The 13,751-nt window shown below is 39.5% G+C and overlaps 1 protein-coding gene across 1 annotated transcript in view; it reads left to right on the top strand.

Annotated features, from left to right (window-relative positions):
• The first annotated feature begins 8,597 nt into the window (after positions 1–8,597).
• Positions 8,598–13,751, top strand: part of CCDC110 (coiled-coil domain containing 110) — an 18,843-nt gene continuing 13,689 nt past the window's right edge. Inside the window, exons 1-2 of the mRNA XM_039882666.1 lie at positions 8,598–8,647; positions 9,011–9,115. Coding sequence (XP_039738600.1) covers positions 8,638–8,647; positions 9,011–9,115 — 115 coding nt within the window. The 5' untranslated portion in view covers positions 8,598–8,637. The remainder of the gene's footprint in view (positions 8,648–9,010; positions 9,116–13,751) is intronic.

Below are 13,751 nucleotides of genomic sequence, written 5' to 3'. Positions count from 1 at the left end.
TAGTCTCTTTCATTTTAAATGTCTCTTTCAGATATTCAATCAAATTCAAGGTTCAGACTGCATGAGGCTGTTTCTTTGTGCTCACAGGTTGATCACCATCTCCTCCTCCTTGCCAGGATGGCATCTCTAAGAGGCGACACTTTAGGGGACCTCTTGAGGAAGGGAGGGGCTACAGATCCTCAGGGTCCTGCTTGTATCCACTGCTGAAATTCATGGTTTCACGTGTGGTCTGTTTTCTCAAGATAGTTGAGACCAGGCAGTAACCCCACCTCTACCAGCAACTCCAAAAGTGTCGGCTCAGCCTTCCCTGCAGTCGTGGAGACTTTGCATCTCGGATATGAACTCCCTCTGGCCTCTGGCTCTACTTTGTCACCTTGCCTCTCACTATGGTGGTGCCATGGCAATGCCCCTGACTTGCATGTCTTGCCTATGTCCCATGCTCCTCCCTGGGAACACGTGGGAACTTCTGAAATTGCCCCCTCTTTGTTCCCCAAGGACAAACCATGGGGAACCCTCAGGGTGGGAAGAGGAGGTTATCTCAGGCCCTCTGTCTCGCCACCTCATCACAAAGTCATCTCTGCCTTACAATAGCTGCTGCCTACAGGCTTGGAGCAAGTTTTCTCCTATTGTCCTGACTGACAAATAGGGCACAAGTTGTTGGTCTCAGGAATTCTCCCAAAATTAATTATTTCTGACCTTGACCTATCTAGGATTTTGATCCAGTGAAAAGAACCAGAATACCTGCCTGGCCCCTGTAGGCATTTGAGGTTGCTACTGGAACCCCTGTCCCAAAACATAAATTCATTAATAGAGCTACTACAATAAAATAAATAAGAAACTTTGAGGTCAAAGAAATGAATGGATCCAAAATATATTTCATTTTCTGTTCAAATGTTATTTTAAAATGTTATGTTCTGGGAAAGATACAAACATAAAAGTTTGAAAGGTAGAGAGAAAATAAATGGTAACTGACTTAAAACCTGGGAAAGTTAAAATCCAAAGCAGCAGTGGAGAAAACTAAAAACCAACCCATTTCCCCTCCAGAATCTTGAAAAGGGCAGAAATTAACTGCACCAGGTATTGCTGGACTAGAGGATAATGGTGGATTTACTACAAGGAGGCTCAAGTAGAATCTGTTTGAGAACCACTTAATCCCCAGAGGTGTCCCCTCTCTGCTCCACACTCTCACACACCCCATGGCACTTCCCAGCAGAAGTCTGCTAGAGAAGGTAGAACAGCATCTGGAGAAGGTAGAGCAGCATCTCTGAACTAGAGTCAGGAAGCACAGTGAAGGATATGTACACCACACTAAAAGGGGTTAAATTAAGTTAGAATGAAAGACTCATGAGCAAAATATACATTAGGCATTATATGCTACATTACTGTACATTGTATGTTAGACATCAGACAGTGGTCTCCTTAAAATTATATTTTATATATTTAATATATAGTACAGGACATATGAGCTGCTCAAGTTCAGATGTTTAATAATGAGCAACAATAGTAAAATAAAAGTATAGTTTTTAAAAGGTATAGTTCTAATCTGAAATTTAGGAGAGAGATAGCTTAAATCTGATAATTTGGACTATATGACTAAGGCTTGTGAAGCATGCCCTAAAATCGTACGTTCATTATTTTTAATAAAAATTATTCTTTGACAAATTAAATCTAGAGATTTAAATACCTAGGAGAATTAATGACAGGATCAATAGACATGAATGTGATATTTAAATTGTTTTAAAATATATAGAGTGCTGTGAACAAAGAATGCCAACCAGTTTGGGTTTAGCTTACAGAATAACATATTTTTTTAGGAAACAGACTAGTCACCATTTTATATTTGTAAGCTTATTAAAACTTACAATGATCGAGGAAACTACCCATGATTAAGAACTGGGCATCTATGAACTTTGGACTCATGATTAACTAAATTGCTATTATTTTCAGAGTAAACCTACAATAGAGTTGCTACACTCTCTACCAATACAATGATTGATTGAAGAAAAACAGTTCTAGTTATCACATATGTTTATACCTGTGTAAGCAGAGTAAAGCTAATGGTTAACGTGACACACAAACACTTTACTCATCTCTACACAAGATAATCTAAAGTTTGTCCAACATGGAAACATCCTAAGATAAACAGGATGGAGCTTTGAGTCTCTTCTATTAACAACTTTAGCTGCAAAAATTTGTCAAGTTATCCTTTGAATGGATTTGATTTCTGTCCAGGAAACTGCTACTTAAAAACATTACTCTTTATTTCATGTCATCATGGCCCAATGTTCTTTTATTGTTTATGCTATGCCATCTGAATCTGAAGCATAAAAACAAAATTTGAAGAAAGAATGAAGGTATTCAGATAATTCAAGCAAATAAACCATTTACCTGATCTGTATGACTATTTCACGAGAATTCTCTTAAGCCTCTATTCATTTTGGAGAGCACTGAATAAATATTGATTTGAGTATCTACCAAGTAAGAGATGTTGAACACTAGGCATAATAAAATGGATTTTTGAATACTTTTGTCTACATTTACAAATTGACATTTTTAAGGTAATTGGAATGCTTCACGTGATTAATTTTTAAACAAAGCATCTGTAAATACTAGTTGCTTTCACACTGAGACTGATCAGGTTTGTGAAGTTCACTGGAACTTTTCCTCTTTTGAGGAGGGCAATTTTAAAAAACTAAGTTCATATGCCTGACTTCTACTGAAGACTCACTGGCAACATTCTGTCTTGTGAGAATCTTGCACGTATAAAGAGGACAAAGGTCCCTCAATTGACTATACGTATTTTATTTGAGTATATAGATTTTAACTGAAAGCTTACAAATTTCTTGACATAATATAATATTAGCCATGTTTATCCATTATCTCTAATCCTTACAACAACTTTGCCAAATAAATATTTTACAAATGTTTCAGAGTTTAACTTTGGCACAGTGCCAAACAACTGGGGTGGGGGTGGGGGGGACAGTGTTTAAAGTCACTAATATTCCCTAGTAATAAATAATATGGTTTAGAAATCTTTAAACCTAATTATTCCTCTCTATTATATCATTTTATTTATATCAGTGTTAACTTATGGTCCATGTTTGTTCTCTTTATAATAAAAATCATCTCTTCCATGAATGCTAGCAGTAGTGTGAAATAAAAAATATATTAAGTAATGATTCAATTGAGTAATGAGTAAGTAAGCAGACTGTCAGGAAAAGAGCTCTGGATAAGGACGTGGATTCTAGCTGCAGCTCTGCCACTGGGTGTCCACTTTACCTGCAGAATGAAGGAGATGGACTAGATGACACCTGAGCCTTCTAGCAGCTCAGTCATTGGTCTATACTTGACATTGGCTTTAACTGGCAGGCCATTCCATTTAGTAGGGGCATGCTGTCAATGTGGCCAGAGTCTTGGTTCAATTCAGAAGTTTCCCTCCCATGGTCATAGATACCATGTCTGACTCAGGTCCTGGCTCACAGTATGGATTTATTACTGCAAATTCATTAGCTCCATTAAAAGTACACAGTAATGGCTTGAAACTAATAAAATACAATGTTTTAAAAATGGTATTTTTACATAGTAAGGGAAATTCACTACCATTATTAATGTGTGACCCAGTGGCTTGAGTCAGTGCAGCTGCCGTAGTATCTAAAAATCAGAAAGCAGTTTAGCATCTGGAAAAAGGGGGTCACACATTGGGAGCTGAATTAAAGACTCCTCAGTCCAGGAGAGGCTACAGAGACTACTATCCCTGAATTTACTCAAACCGATAAACACCTCAGTAAACTGCACAGACAGAGCGTTTATTTGACTTAAGTGCCTTGTTCCAGAGAAAGGGTATTCCCCATCGCTTCAATCTCTGGAAGAAGGAGGAAAGCTCTATATCACCTCTACAGAACAGGAAACCTTCACATGTGCAAAGAGACTGTTATTTCATTTTCTTCTTGGTCCAAATCATGTCCGTTACTCAATTCTCTTTCCAACTTATTTTTCCCACTCAGACTCTGTCAATGACTCGGCCTCTCTGTCACTTTCTTCTCAGCCTCCAAGCATGCTCAAATACTTTGTACCATTCTAAAAATATCTCTTGCCCTGACACCTATTCCCTCTCACGCTATTTCTCTGTGTATTTCTCTGTCATATTTCTCTGTGTATCTCTTTAGCACACCAAACGTCTTAGAATTAGATCTACTCTACTTTTTCAGTGCCCCCGCCATTCTACTGTTAATAAGTCCTCTGAAAGCAGCAATCACCTTCCTAAGAGCCTAAGCTAGTGGCTGCCTTTAGCGAGTTTTGGGGCTCATTCTCTTTTACAGATGTAATCAGATTAAAATGAACATTAAAGAAAACTGAAAGCCAGCTGGGTGTGAAGGTGTTTACATTTGGGTCAAGCCTTTGAGCTGGTGAAGGCCCACGACCCACCTAAGACTTTGTAAGTCACCAGCACATAGGTCTCCTTCTCTGACCAAAGTACTAGCCTTAGAACGATTGTCCAGATTTGTAATACCCTAGGAGCAGTTTGGTCACTTTCTTGTACTACTATAGATCTCAGCTATGATTAATGATAGGCTTATGATCTCAGGCTCAAAAAAAAAAGATCTGAAGTTTAAAAATCCAGAAGTATTTTAGTCTGGTAATACACTGCTAAGAATAGATTTGACCAGCTTGTTTTTGTGCAGTGCTCTTGAATTTGTTCCAGATTCTTGAATCTGCAGCTGTTAGTCAACAGGTGAAAGTGGATTCCCTAAGAGGAGCTACTATTTGAATATTTTGAAATATTGTGACTCACAGATTTTTTTAAATTGGTGGTTCAGAATTTAATTGTCTTTTAACAATGAACGTCACAATCAAAGAAAACTCAGACATTTTGGGGGGCAATTGTTGAACAGACTGATGCGTGACCAGAGAAACCATATCCCCTGACATACTATGCTCCACTGTCTATCTGATACGAGGCCGAATGAAATAGAAACAGTCTTACCACACCGAGAAGGTTGTACTGGTGAAGTATGATATCATATGAGGAAATAGGAACTTTTAGCTCTAGCATTAACTATGTTTACCTCTATAGTTTTGTAAAATTTGGATGAAATATTGTCCCACCTCGTAAAACTATAATTTGTTATGGGGGAAAAAAAAAACAACAAACCGATTTGGGCAAAACAGGGGTTTCAGAATCAGGAGGTAGAGCACTGACTGACCAGTTACAGAGTTTTTGAAGACTTCCCAAATCTTCTCATGCTTCAGTTTTCCTTGTACAAATCTGGAAAATAACCTTTTTCATGAAATTCCAAAATTCTCAACACCATAGGCAAGACTATTCCACCGATAACTTAATTACTGGGAGAATAACTACATTAGGAAGGGAGGAAATTTAATATTCTCCCAGATTAAGTGTCTTGATTCTAAACTTTGTTTACAGGTTTCAAATGGGCTAATGAATCAACCATTCAGTGTCATGGCAGCAGGAACAGTGACAGATGGGCCCCAGCAAGTGCATTGCATATTTTTGCCAGATTTCTCTGACCCTTCATTTCTATGAATTAAAAATCCAAGTGCTGTACCTAGTGCTTCACAGCAGCCGAAGAGCCTGAGGGGAGCCCAGAGGGCCAGGGCTTTCCTGGTCTCACACAGGAGAATGGGGTTTCTCCCTTTGGAAGTCTAAAGGAAATGTCCTTATACTTACCTTTTTATCTAATTCTAATGGAAGTTCTTGGCAAGCAAATATTCGTTTTACTTGCAATGAGGAACTTTGGAGTCGAGAAGGTAGAACGAGAGCATACATAAGAAAAACACATTTTACAATATATTAAATTAAATTAAATAGCTGGGGCGGAGAATTGTATTCTTTACAATAAATGGTGGGTCAAATGAATACAATGGATATTAGCACCTACACCACACTCTGTAAAAATAAATTCCAGATGAATAGCAAATCTAAATATGAAAGGTAAAACAATACAACTCTTAATTTTTAAAAAAAACATGGAAGAATCATTTCATGACTTTGCAAAAGTAGATGTTGGCTGTCCAGTCCCAAGGAGGGAAAGACTGCACCCCCATGCAGGGGAGCACTGCCACCAGGATGCAGAGCCCAAGAGGGCGAGGAGCGTGGCCCTGCATGGCTGGCTAGTCTGTGGTGTCAGAACCCAGGGAGGATGAGGAGGTCATCTACACAGAGAGGAGGCCCAGCACAGGGTGACAGAGCCCACATGGAGTGAGGAATGACTTGTCTAAATGGAGGGGTGGTCCAAGATAGGGTCCAGAGTGTAAGCAGGGTAGGAGAGAAGGGGCAGTGTAGGGTACTAGAACCCAAGTAGATGACAAGGGCATCCATGTAGGGACTTTGGGGTGAGACTGGCATTGAGAGAGTGGATATTTAGAAGAGTATCTCTCATATAAGTAAATATATAAAGGATAATGGAAATCAACTTTCTCACTGTTGTTAAGAGAAATTAAAAACATGGAAAGGAAGAAAATTACAAAGAGCACTGTAATAGAGCGGACTAGAAGTACCAAGAACTCATCTTTCTCAATATAGATAAATAGATATAAAAATAAATTCAGATGTGAATGTGCATGTGTGTATGTATATATGTATATACATACACATACAGACTTTCCCTAGCTCTGTCTAAGACGGCATGGAAGCAGCTACATGCACACTTAGCACTCACTTCCTGCCTTCTAAAAACCATTCTTCTCTAAAAGAAACCAAGGCAGCTCCTTGGAGAAATGTCTGATTTCAGGGCTAAGGTAGGCAAAGTATAGGATGAGCCTAGAACATCTGAGTATGTCAAGAAAATGAAGAGGTGCTCTAGTGATGAAGGAGACATGTCAAAAGTACACAGAAGCCAGCTGAAGAAACTCCGACTGACCCAATTGGGGAAATTTAAGCAACAATAAAATTATGTTCACAACAGAAAATAATTCATTATAACCCACTGAACAAAACTGGAAATGTCGAGTCCATGAGACTGAGTAAAGAGACATGTCATAACGACTACATGCATGCAAGATTTTGGAATGGATTCTTTGCTTTTATAAAGGACATTATTGAGAGAATGGGTAAAACTTGAGTGGGGCCTGAGTTTAAGTGGCAGTAATGTTATCAATGCTAATTTCTGGATTTTAATGGCTGTATTCTACCCATATTGAAGAATAGCCTTAAAAGATACATCTGTATATTCCAGAATGATGAGGCATCACTTTTTATCTACATTCTCCCTTTAAAATATTGCGTTTTATTTAGAGTAGTAATTTAATAGACACATTGCTGCAAACTCTTATAGCTCTCCAGAAAGAGTTAACTTCATCAATATCAATCATCAGTGAAGAACATAAGCTTTCAAAAATACAACTTATTGAAATTGTCTACAATGCCACAAGAAAGACTGTCAAATCTTCTAGAGACTATTTCCATAGGAAATAAGAAATTACCACAAGTAAACATTGAAACTATCGTAGACTTTCATTTCCATGAAAGCAAAACATATAACTATTATACAATAAATTATTATATCAAGACTTTAAATTCCTTACTGTGACTTAAAATTTGAGTTTTGAAGTATTTTATATTCTACCTGTAATGGTCGTTATTGCAAAATAAATAATACATACTCATTTAAAACTTTTACAGAAAGAGCACCATTTTCCGAGTCGCACAAGGATGGACTGTGGCCATGCCAACCAACCCTTAGCTGAAGGAGCTCCCGTTTTCAATGCAGCATCCATCTTTTGCAAGTGGTTTACCCAGGGCACAGGACATTAGCATGCTTTGACAAATGAAGACCTGTGCCTCTGCTACAACTGTCATGTGTATATTTTAATACATTGTTATTTTAAGTTCATTATTGTATATAGGGGTCTCCTTTTAACCACAGCAAACAGAAGTCCTTTCACAATATTAGTGTTGGGCCATTCAAATCCCAAAATGCTGAAACTACTCTGATGGGTGGGTTGAAATAAGAGGAATTAAACAGAGTAAAGCAAACAATGAATGGTAATAAGAAAAAAAAATGGAAAAGTTCCCAGGTGTTTGCCTGTCTCCAAACATTCTCCTTTCTCCACATAGCTTTGGTCCAATGGGTGCTGTGTTTAGTCACTCTTATCAAGTTTCTGAGTATGATGGTTACCAGAGGGAAGGGGTGGGGGCAAAAAGGTAGAAGGAGGTAAAAGGGGTCAAATATATGATGACAGGAAGGTGAATATATGATACAATACACAGATGAGGTATTAAAGAACTGTACACTTGAAACCTATATAATCTTATTAACCAATATCACCTCTATAAATTTAATTTTAAAAATCGATCAAATTCTGGGATAGCAGGGAAGGCACAGGAAGATAAACACCCTAGTAAGATTGTCCCTTGGTTTGGGATGGCACAGCAAAAGGTGGGACCTTCTCACCATGCAGCTGTTACCCTGCAGCTCTGATAGGGCGAGCATGGGAATCCAGGACCCAGGACCTTGAGAGCCCCTTCTTCCTCCCCACCCCCACCCATAAGCGTGCCCCACATCCCCTCGTGGCTTCCAGGCCAACCCGTTACCAGGCAACGGGCTGCCCCAGCGAGAAGCAACTGAGCGGAATGCATGGAGGAAGGCAGTTGGGAAGAAAGCTTGAGCAGCAGAAATGAGCCCAGGTACGAGCCAGGCTTGGGGAAGGGGGGAAGAGAAGAGGGCTGTCCCATGAGGGGGACCCGTGAGCAGTGTGCGGGTAGTGGAAAGTGCCGCCTCCCTCGGCCCCGACCCTTTCACCCCAAGATGGGTCCAGCCTGGACTGCGATCTTCTTGACTAGCTGCACACTCTGCTCACCCCGAGAAGAAAAGCGCGGTCTCGGTCCCCGCGCCCCGCCACTGCTCCCAACCTCCGCGCCCCACTGTCCATCCGCAGCTGCGTGACCTCAGCGCGCCCTCCCGTGGCCGTTCAGGGAGTCGCCATCCCGAATCCCCACGCCGCGCAGTCCTCCCAACAAAACCAAAAGCCAATTACGGTTCTGTTACAGAAAAGCATCATGAGGAAGGGGATGAAGTTGACTGCGTTCTCCTTTCAGCGTCCAAGATCCTAAATTCTTCTGAACGAGTAAAGGAAAGTGGTGGCAGTGAAACAGGTAAAATCTCCAAGACCACGGCTCCGATGGCAGTGATGTTTCTGCCTCCTACTACAGGTAACGGGTACGTTGCCTAAATCCACTGGCCCAACAGCTGGTGTGCCTCCAGTACATAGGTACTTCCAGTAATTATTATGGTACCAATAATAGCTAACATGGCACATTACCTTGTGCCAGATATTGTTCTAAACACTTATATAAATCAACTTGTATTTCAAACAACCCTATAAAGTAGGTACTACCAGTTACCCAGATATTACAAGTGAGGAAACTGAGGAAACGAATTGTTGATTTTTTCCAGAGGCACCAAAAAGATATATACTTTTCCCCAAATAAATACTTTTATAGTAAATATTTGTGGACTACAGAATATCGTATGAGGAGGATGTTTGAAACAACCAAAGAGCTCCAGTTTTCAAAAAAGCTCCACATAAACAATGAATAAGACATGTGTAAATACCCAGCTAGCAGGATCTGAGAAGAGTGAATTTGGAGTCTCACTTCCTTGAGAGAAGCCCCAGGAAGCTACACACCTCTGAGAGGCCTGGTGTTCAGCGTGACAGCCAGGGAAGTAGCAGAGCACTGTGGGTAGAAGGCAGTATCTAGACTGATGGGCCAAGTTAGGACCCCCAGTTGCCCATACCCACGTGTGGCATATGGGTACTCCAGACACAGAGGTGCTGAGAGAGGTGGCAAGCCAGAGACCTAAGGGCAGGATGAGATTCCTGCACCTTCATAAATCTCAGAACTTCACAAAAGCCTTGTCAAGGACCCTGGAAGAAGGGGCTAGGGCAGCCACACCTCAGTAGACAAAAGATAGCTGGACACCCAGTGACCGCCAGGATAAGCAACATCTCAATGGAGGCCAGCAAGACAGTGCACTGACCTGTCCATCTCTGCTCTTCTGTTCCCCACCATCTATGAGGATATGTAGGCATATCTGTGCAACCAAGAGGGATAATGGGAACCCCCGAACAGGGGAGAAAAAGTCCTCAGAGAGAGTTTAGACGTTGAGTCAACTCAATATTTACCTCAAAGAGAGCATTTAAGGTCAGAAGGGATTGTGGTACATTAATTTGGCAAGATCATGTATTCTCTAACGTGAGTAAGAGTTAGGACTCTGGAGAAAGATGCCAGTGTTTATAGAAAATGCAGTTACATGCAAATAACATGTACGCTTGTTGAAGAGTTACAGTCTTTCTTGCTAGAGCACAGTGGTAACAAGTGCAAGGTCTAGCAAGGATAGATTTTCAAGTCAGGCGCTGCCAAGGATGGCAGTGATTTCCTGCCTACAACTAAAGGCAAAATTAGGAAATATGATTTTGTTCTCCCCCTCTTTCTCTTCTCCTATCTACGCTTCATTGTCACCTAGTGACCCTTTCCAGAGTATTAACCAACAGAATATTGACTTGATTTTCATAAATAATACCAAGTTACAAGAGGTTGTATAAGAGCAAGTAGTTAGCCTAAGTAAGCCTCGATTTATTGGAATGAGGATGTGAGAGATACTTTCAAACTTCAGAATGTCCACTGTGGTGTTCCTAGCACTCCTGTTCTACCTAAGCCTTCATTCATTCATTCATTCATTCATCTAACAAATATTTTTGAGCAAGTATTGTCCTAGGTGCTGGAGATCCAACAGTGAACGAAATATGCAAAACCCCTGCCCACATGAAGCTTACCTTCTAGCGGGAGGAACAAAGGATATTGTGTGTAAGGTGGAAGTAAATCCTGTAGAGAAAAGTAAAGCACAGAGGGAGCGAGGGAGTATACGGATTCAGAGGTGGGTGGGGAGTATGCAATTCTATTTTAATCAGAGTGGTAGGATTCCCTCACTTATCAGGTGACATCTGAGCAAAGACTTGAAGAGGTAAAGGAGAAATCAATGCAGATTTATAGGGCAAAGAGCATTCCAGGCAGAGAACAGCAACTGCAAAGGCCTTGAGGTGGGAGTCTTCCTGGCATATTTGGGGAACAGCCAGTGTGACTGGAGCAGAATGGTAAGGGGGAAGGTAGGAGAAGGGTTCAGAGAGGAAACTGAGGATGGAGGCTTGGTGGTCCCCTCTAAGGATTTGGGTTTTATTCTGAGCAAAATGGGAAGCATTGGAGAGTTTTGAGCAGCCATCCTCCCCTTCGTCGCGATTGAAAATTTTAAGTTTACTGAATCATCATCATATTGATAATGCCCTTGCCTACACAGTAATGATTAGAGTAAATACTTCTTGAGCGTATATTATATGCTATGTACTGCGCTAAGGGGTTTACATACAAACTAGACACTGCCTAGAATTATCCTTCACAGCAAGTGTGTGGTAAAGCCAGGATTCAAGCCCACCGCATGCAGATCGTGACACACCTCATAAGACTTTGTAAAACAGTAATTTCTAGGAATGAGTGAGTTGTCACAGCAAAACTCAGTATTTGAAACTGAAAATTACAAAGCTTTGACTACAGAATGTCTTCATATTCAGATTGTACAAGTCTTTTGCATTTTTTAAACTTCGTTTGTTCTCCTTGGCCTGTTAGCTACAGTATGCACTTAATACTTTCTTTGTACATTGAATATGATATAATCTTCTGCAAGCTTCAGAATGAATTCTTTTTATCTTTATTAATTACCTCAAAAGTCATTCCACTGGTAATTATCTCGTTTTTCACTTCTGACACTTGAATATGAAGCAGCTAGAGGATTTAAGTTTAATATAACATGAATAATATTTCTTGCATTCCCAAGAGTCTAAGCTTCTTCAGGGCCAGGACGTAATCTTCCACTTAGTCTGTAGGCCTCCCATATTGTACATTTAGCAGGGACTTAATAAATGGTGACATGTGATTATGTTCTCTCTCCTGTGATTCTTCAATAATTTCCCTTCATATTCTCAAATCATATAATTCTATGTGGTTTTTTTAAGTATTGCTGAATTTAAAATTTTTTCTTTCCTTTGGGAATGAGTAGCAGCCAGTGTCTCTGAAACTCACTAGAAAAACAAAAAATATGTATATATTAATAGCTTTTAAAAATACAAAAATCCAACTCTCTGCCTACACTATATCTTCACTATCTTCACTGAATCATCTGCACATTGCTGGAGAAAAACACTCACTTCTGAGTCTTACCATGGATCTCAATACTATTGGAAAACTTACCTTATTCCCAGAAAATGCTTTTTCAAACTCTCTCTAAGATAACTCTTTCACTCTTCATGTCTCCTCAAATCTCCAACCTTTTTTACCACTACCTCACAAACTGTAATGTAATCTCACACTATATATATAAAAAAAAAAAAAAAATAGAAGCAATCAGACCCAAATGCCTTCACCCTCAGCTTTCAAATTTGCTAACTTACCTACCTGGGTACCCACATTCTCTGCCTTCCCCCTGTTTGAATGCAAGGATTCCTGCTCAATCAAAGATCATTTCCTCCAGATCCTATCTCTCCTGAAATTTTCAAATACTCAGTTCTGCAATTAGCCTCCCTCATTCTTCAGAATTCTTTTTCTTCTCCTTTTCTCCTACAGGATTCCAGCAGCAAAGCAGGCATGTTAGAATCTCCCATGGTTAAAAAAACAAAAAACAAAAAAACAAAAAACCCTTCTTGACCTTCAACATCTCTTCCAACATGCACCCTATTCCACCAGGCACCGTTTTCTCTCACCTATTTTTGAAGGCGCAGAAAAATGTGTAGTAAAATATGCTGGTTCTGAAATGGTACCTCGGAGGGTTAAACCAATGGGACTCAGGGAAGGATGTCAAGAGAAAATAGAAATTTTGAGCAGAGTTGCTCAGGTTGCACATGAGCCATATGAAAAGCAGCAGCGTAGCAAATGCAAACACACTGTGGTCAAAAGAGAAGGAAGGGATGGAGTGAGAGAAATATATGTAAAAGCAGTGTATAAATCCCATGTTATTTCTTTTAAATCTTTCATTTACTATATCCCTTGACTAAGTCTAGATTTCTTTTGGCCCCATATTTCTTACCCGGCTTTAGCAAAAGGAATTATGTATTTAGCCTTGAACTTACAAGTCCTCTTAGTGAGACAAAGGGAATCTGTGAAGAAAAGGGAGACTGTTGCTGCAGGTGCAGGAAGGAGATGGAATTTTGAACAGTAAATCCATTAAGAATAAAATTAAAGGCTAAAAATATTTACAATAATAATATCCTGTCCTTGTGTTAAATAGCTTTGTGGGAATTGTGGTTACAGAACAAAATTAAACATCATAAAACTTCACAGTGTGAAAATAATATAACTAGCAAATATCATGAACAGTGAGGAATAGCTGTGTAGGAGGAAGTATGATGCTAATTTTCTCATAATTTACTCTCTTCCTTGGCAGGGAGTAAATCAACACTGAATATAATAGAAATGTATGTTATTGAAAAACATTAAAATTTCAATCTCTTAATCCTTTTCATGATATACTTTCATTAGAATGATCTCATAGGAAATAATTTCTCATGTAGAGAAAACAATCTGAATACTACCAATGTTTGCAGTTTTTATTCTATTAAAGTAAATGTAAATTTAATACCATTTATTTAAGAGTAGCATGTATAATATGATCTCAGTGTTCTAAAATCATTTCTAGCTTTTCCATATATATGTATAGGGAAGGGCAGGTACGTAAATTAACAAC

This window comes from Pteropus medius, unplaced genomic scaffold (assembly GCF_902729225.1).
Source record: "Pteropus medius unplaced genomic scaffold, Ma_sr-lr_union100, whole genome shotgun sequence".
NCBI classification, from domain to species: Eukaryota; Metazoa; Chordata; class Mammalia; order Chiroptera; family Pteropodidae; genus Pteropus; species Pteropus medius.
This window is presented reverse-complemented; position numbering and strand designations above follow the sequence as displayed.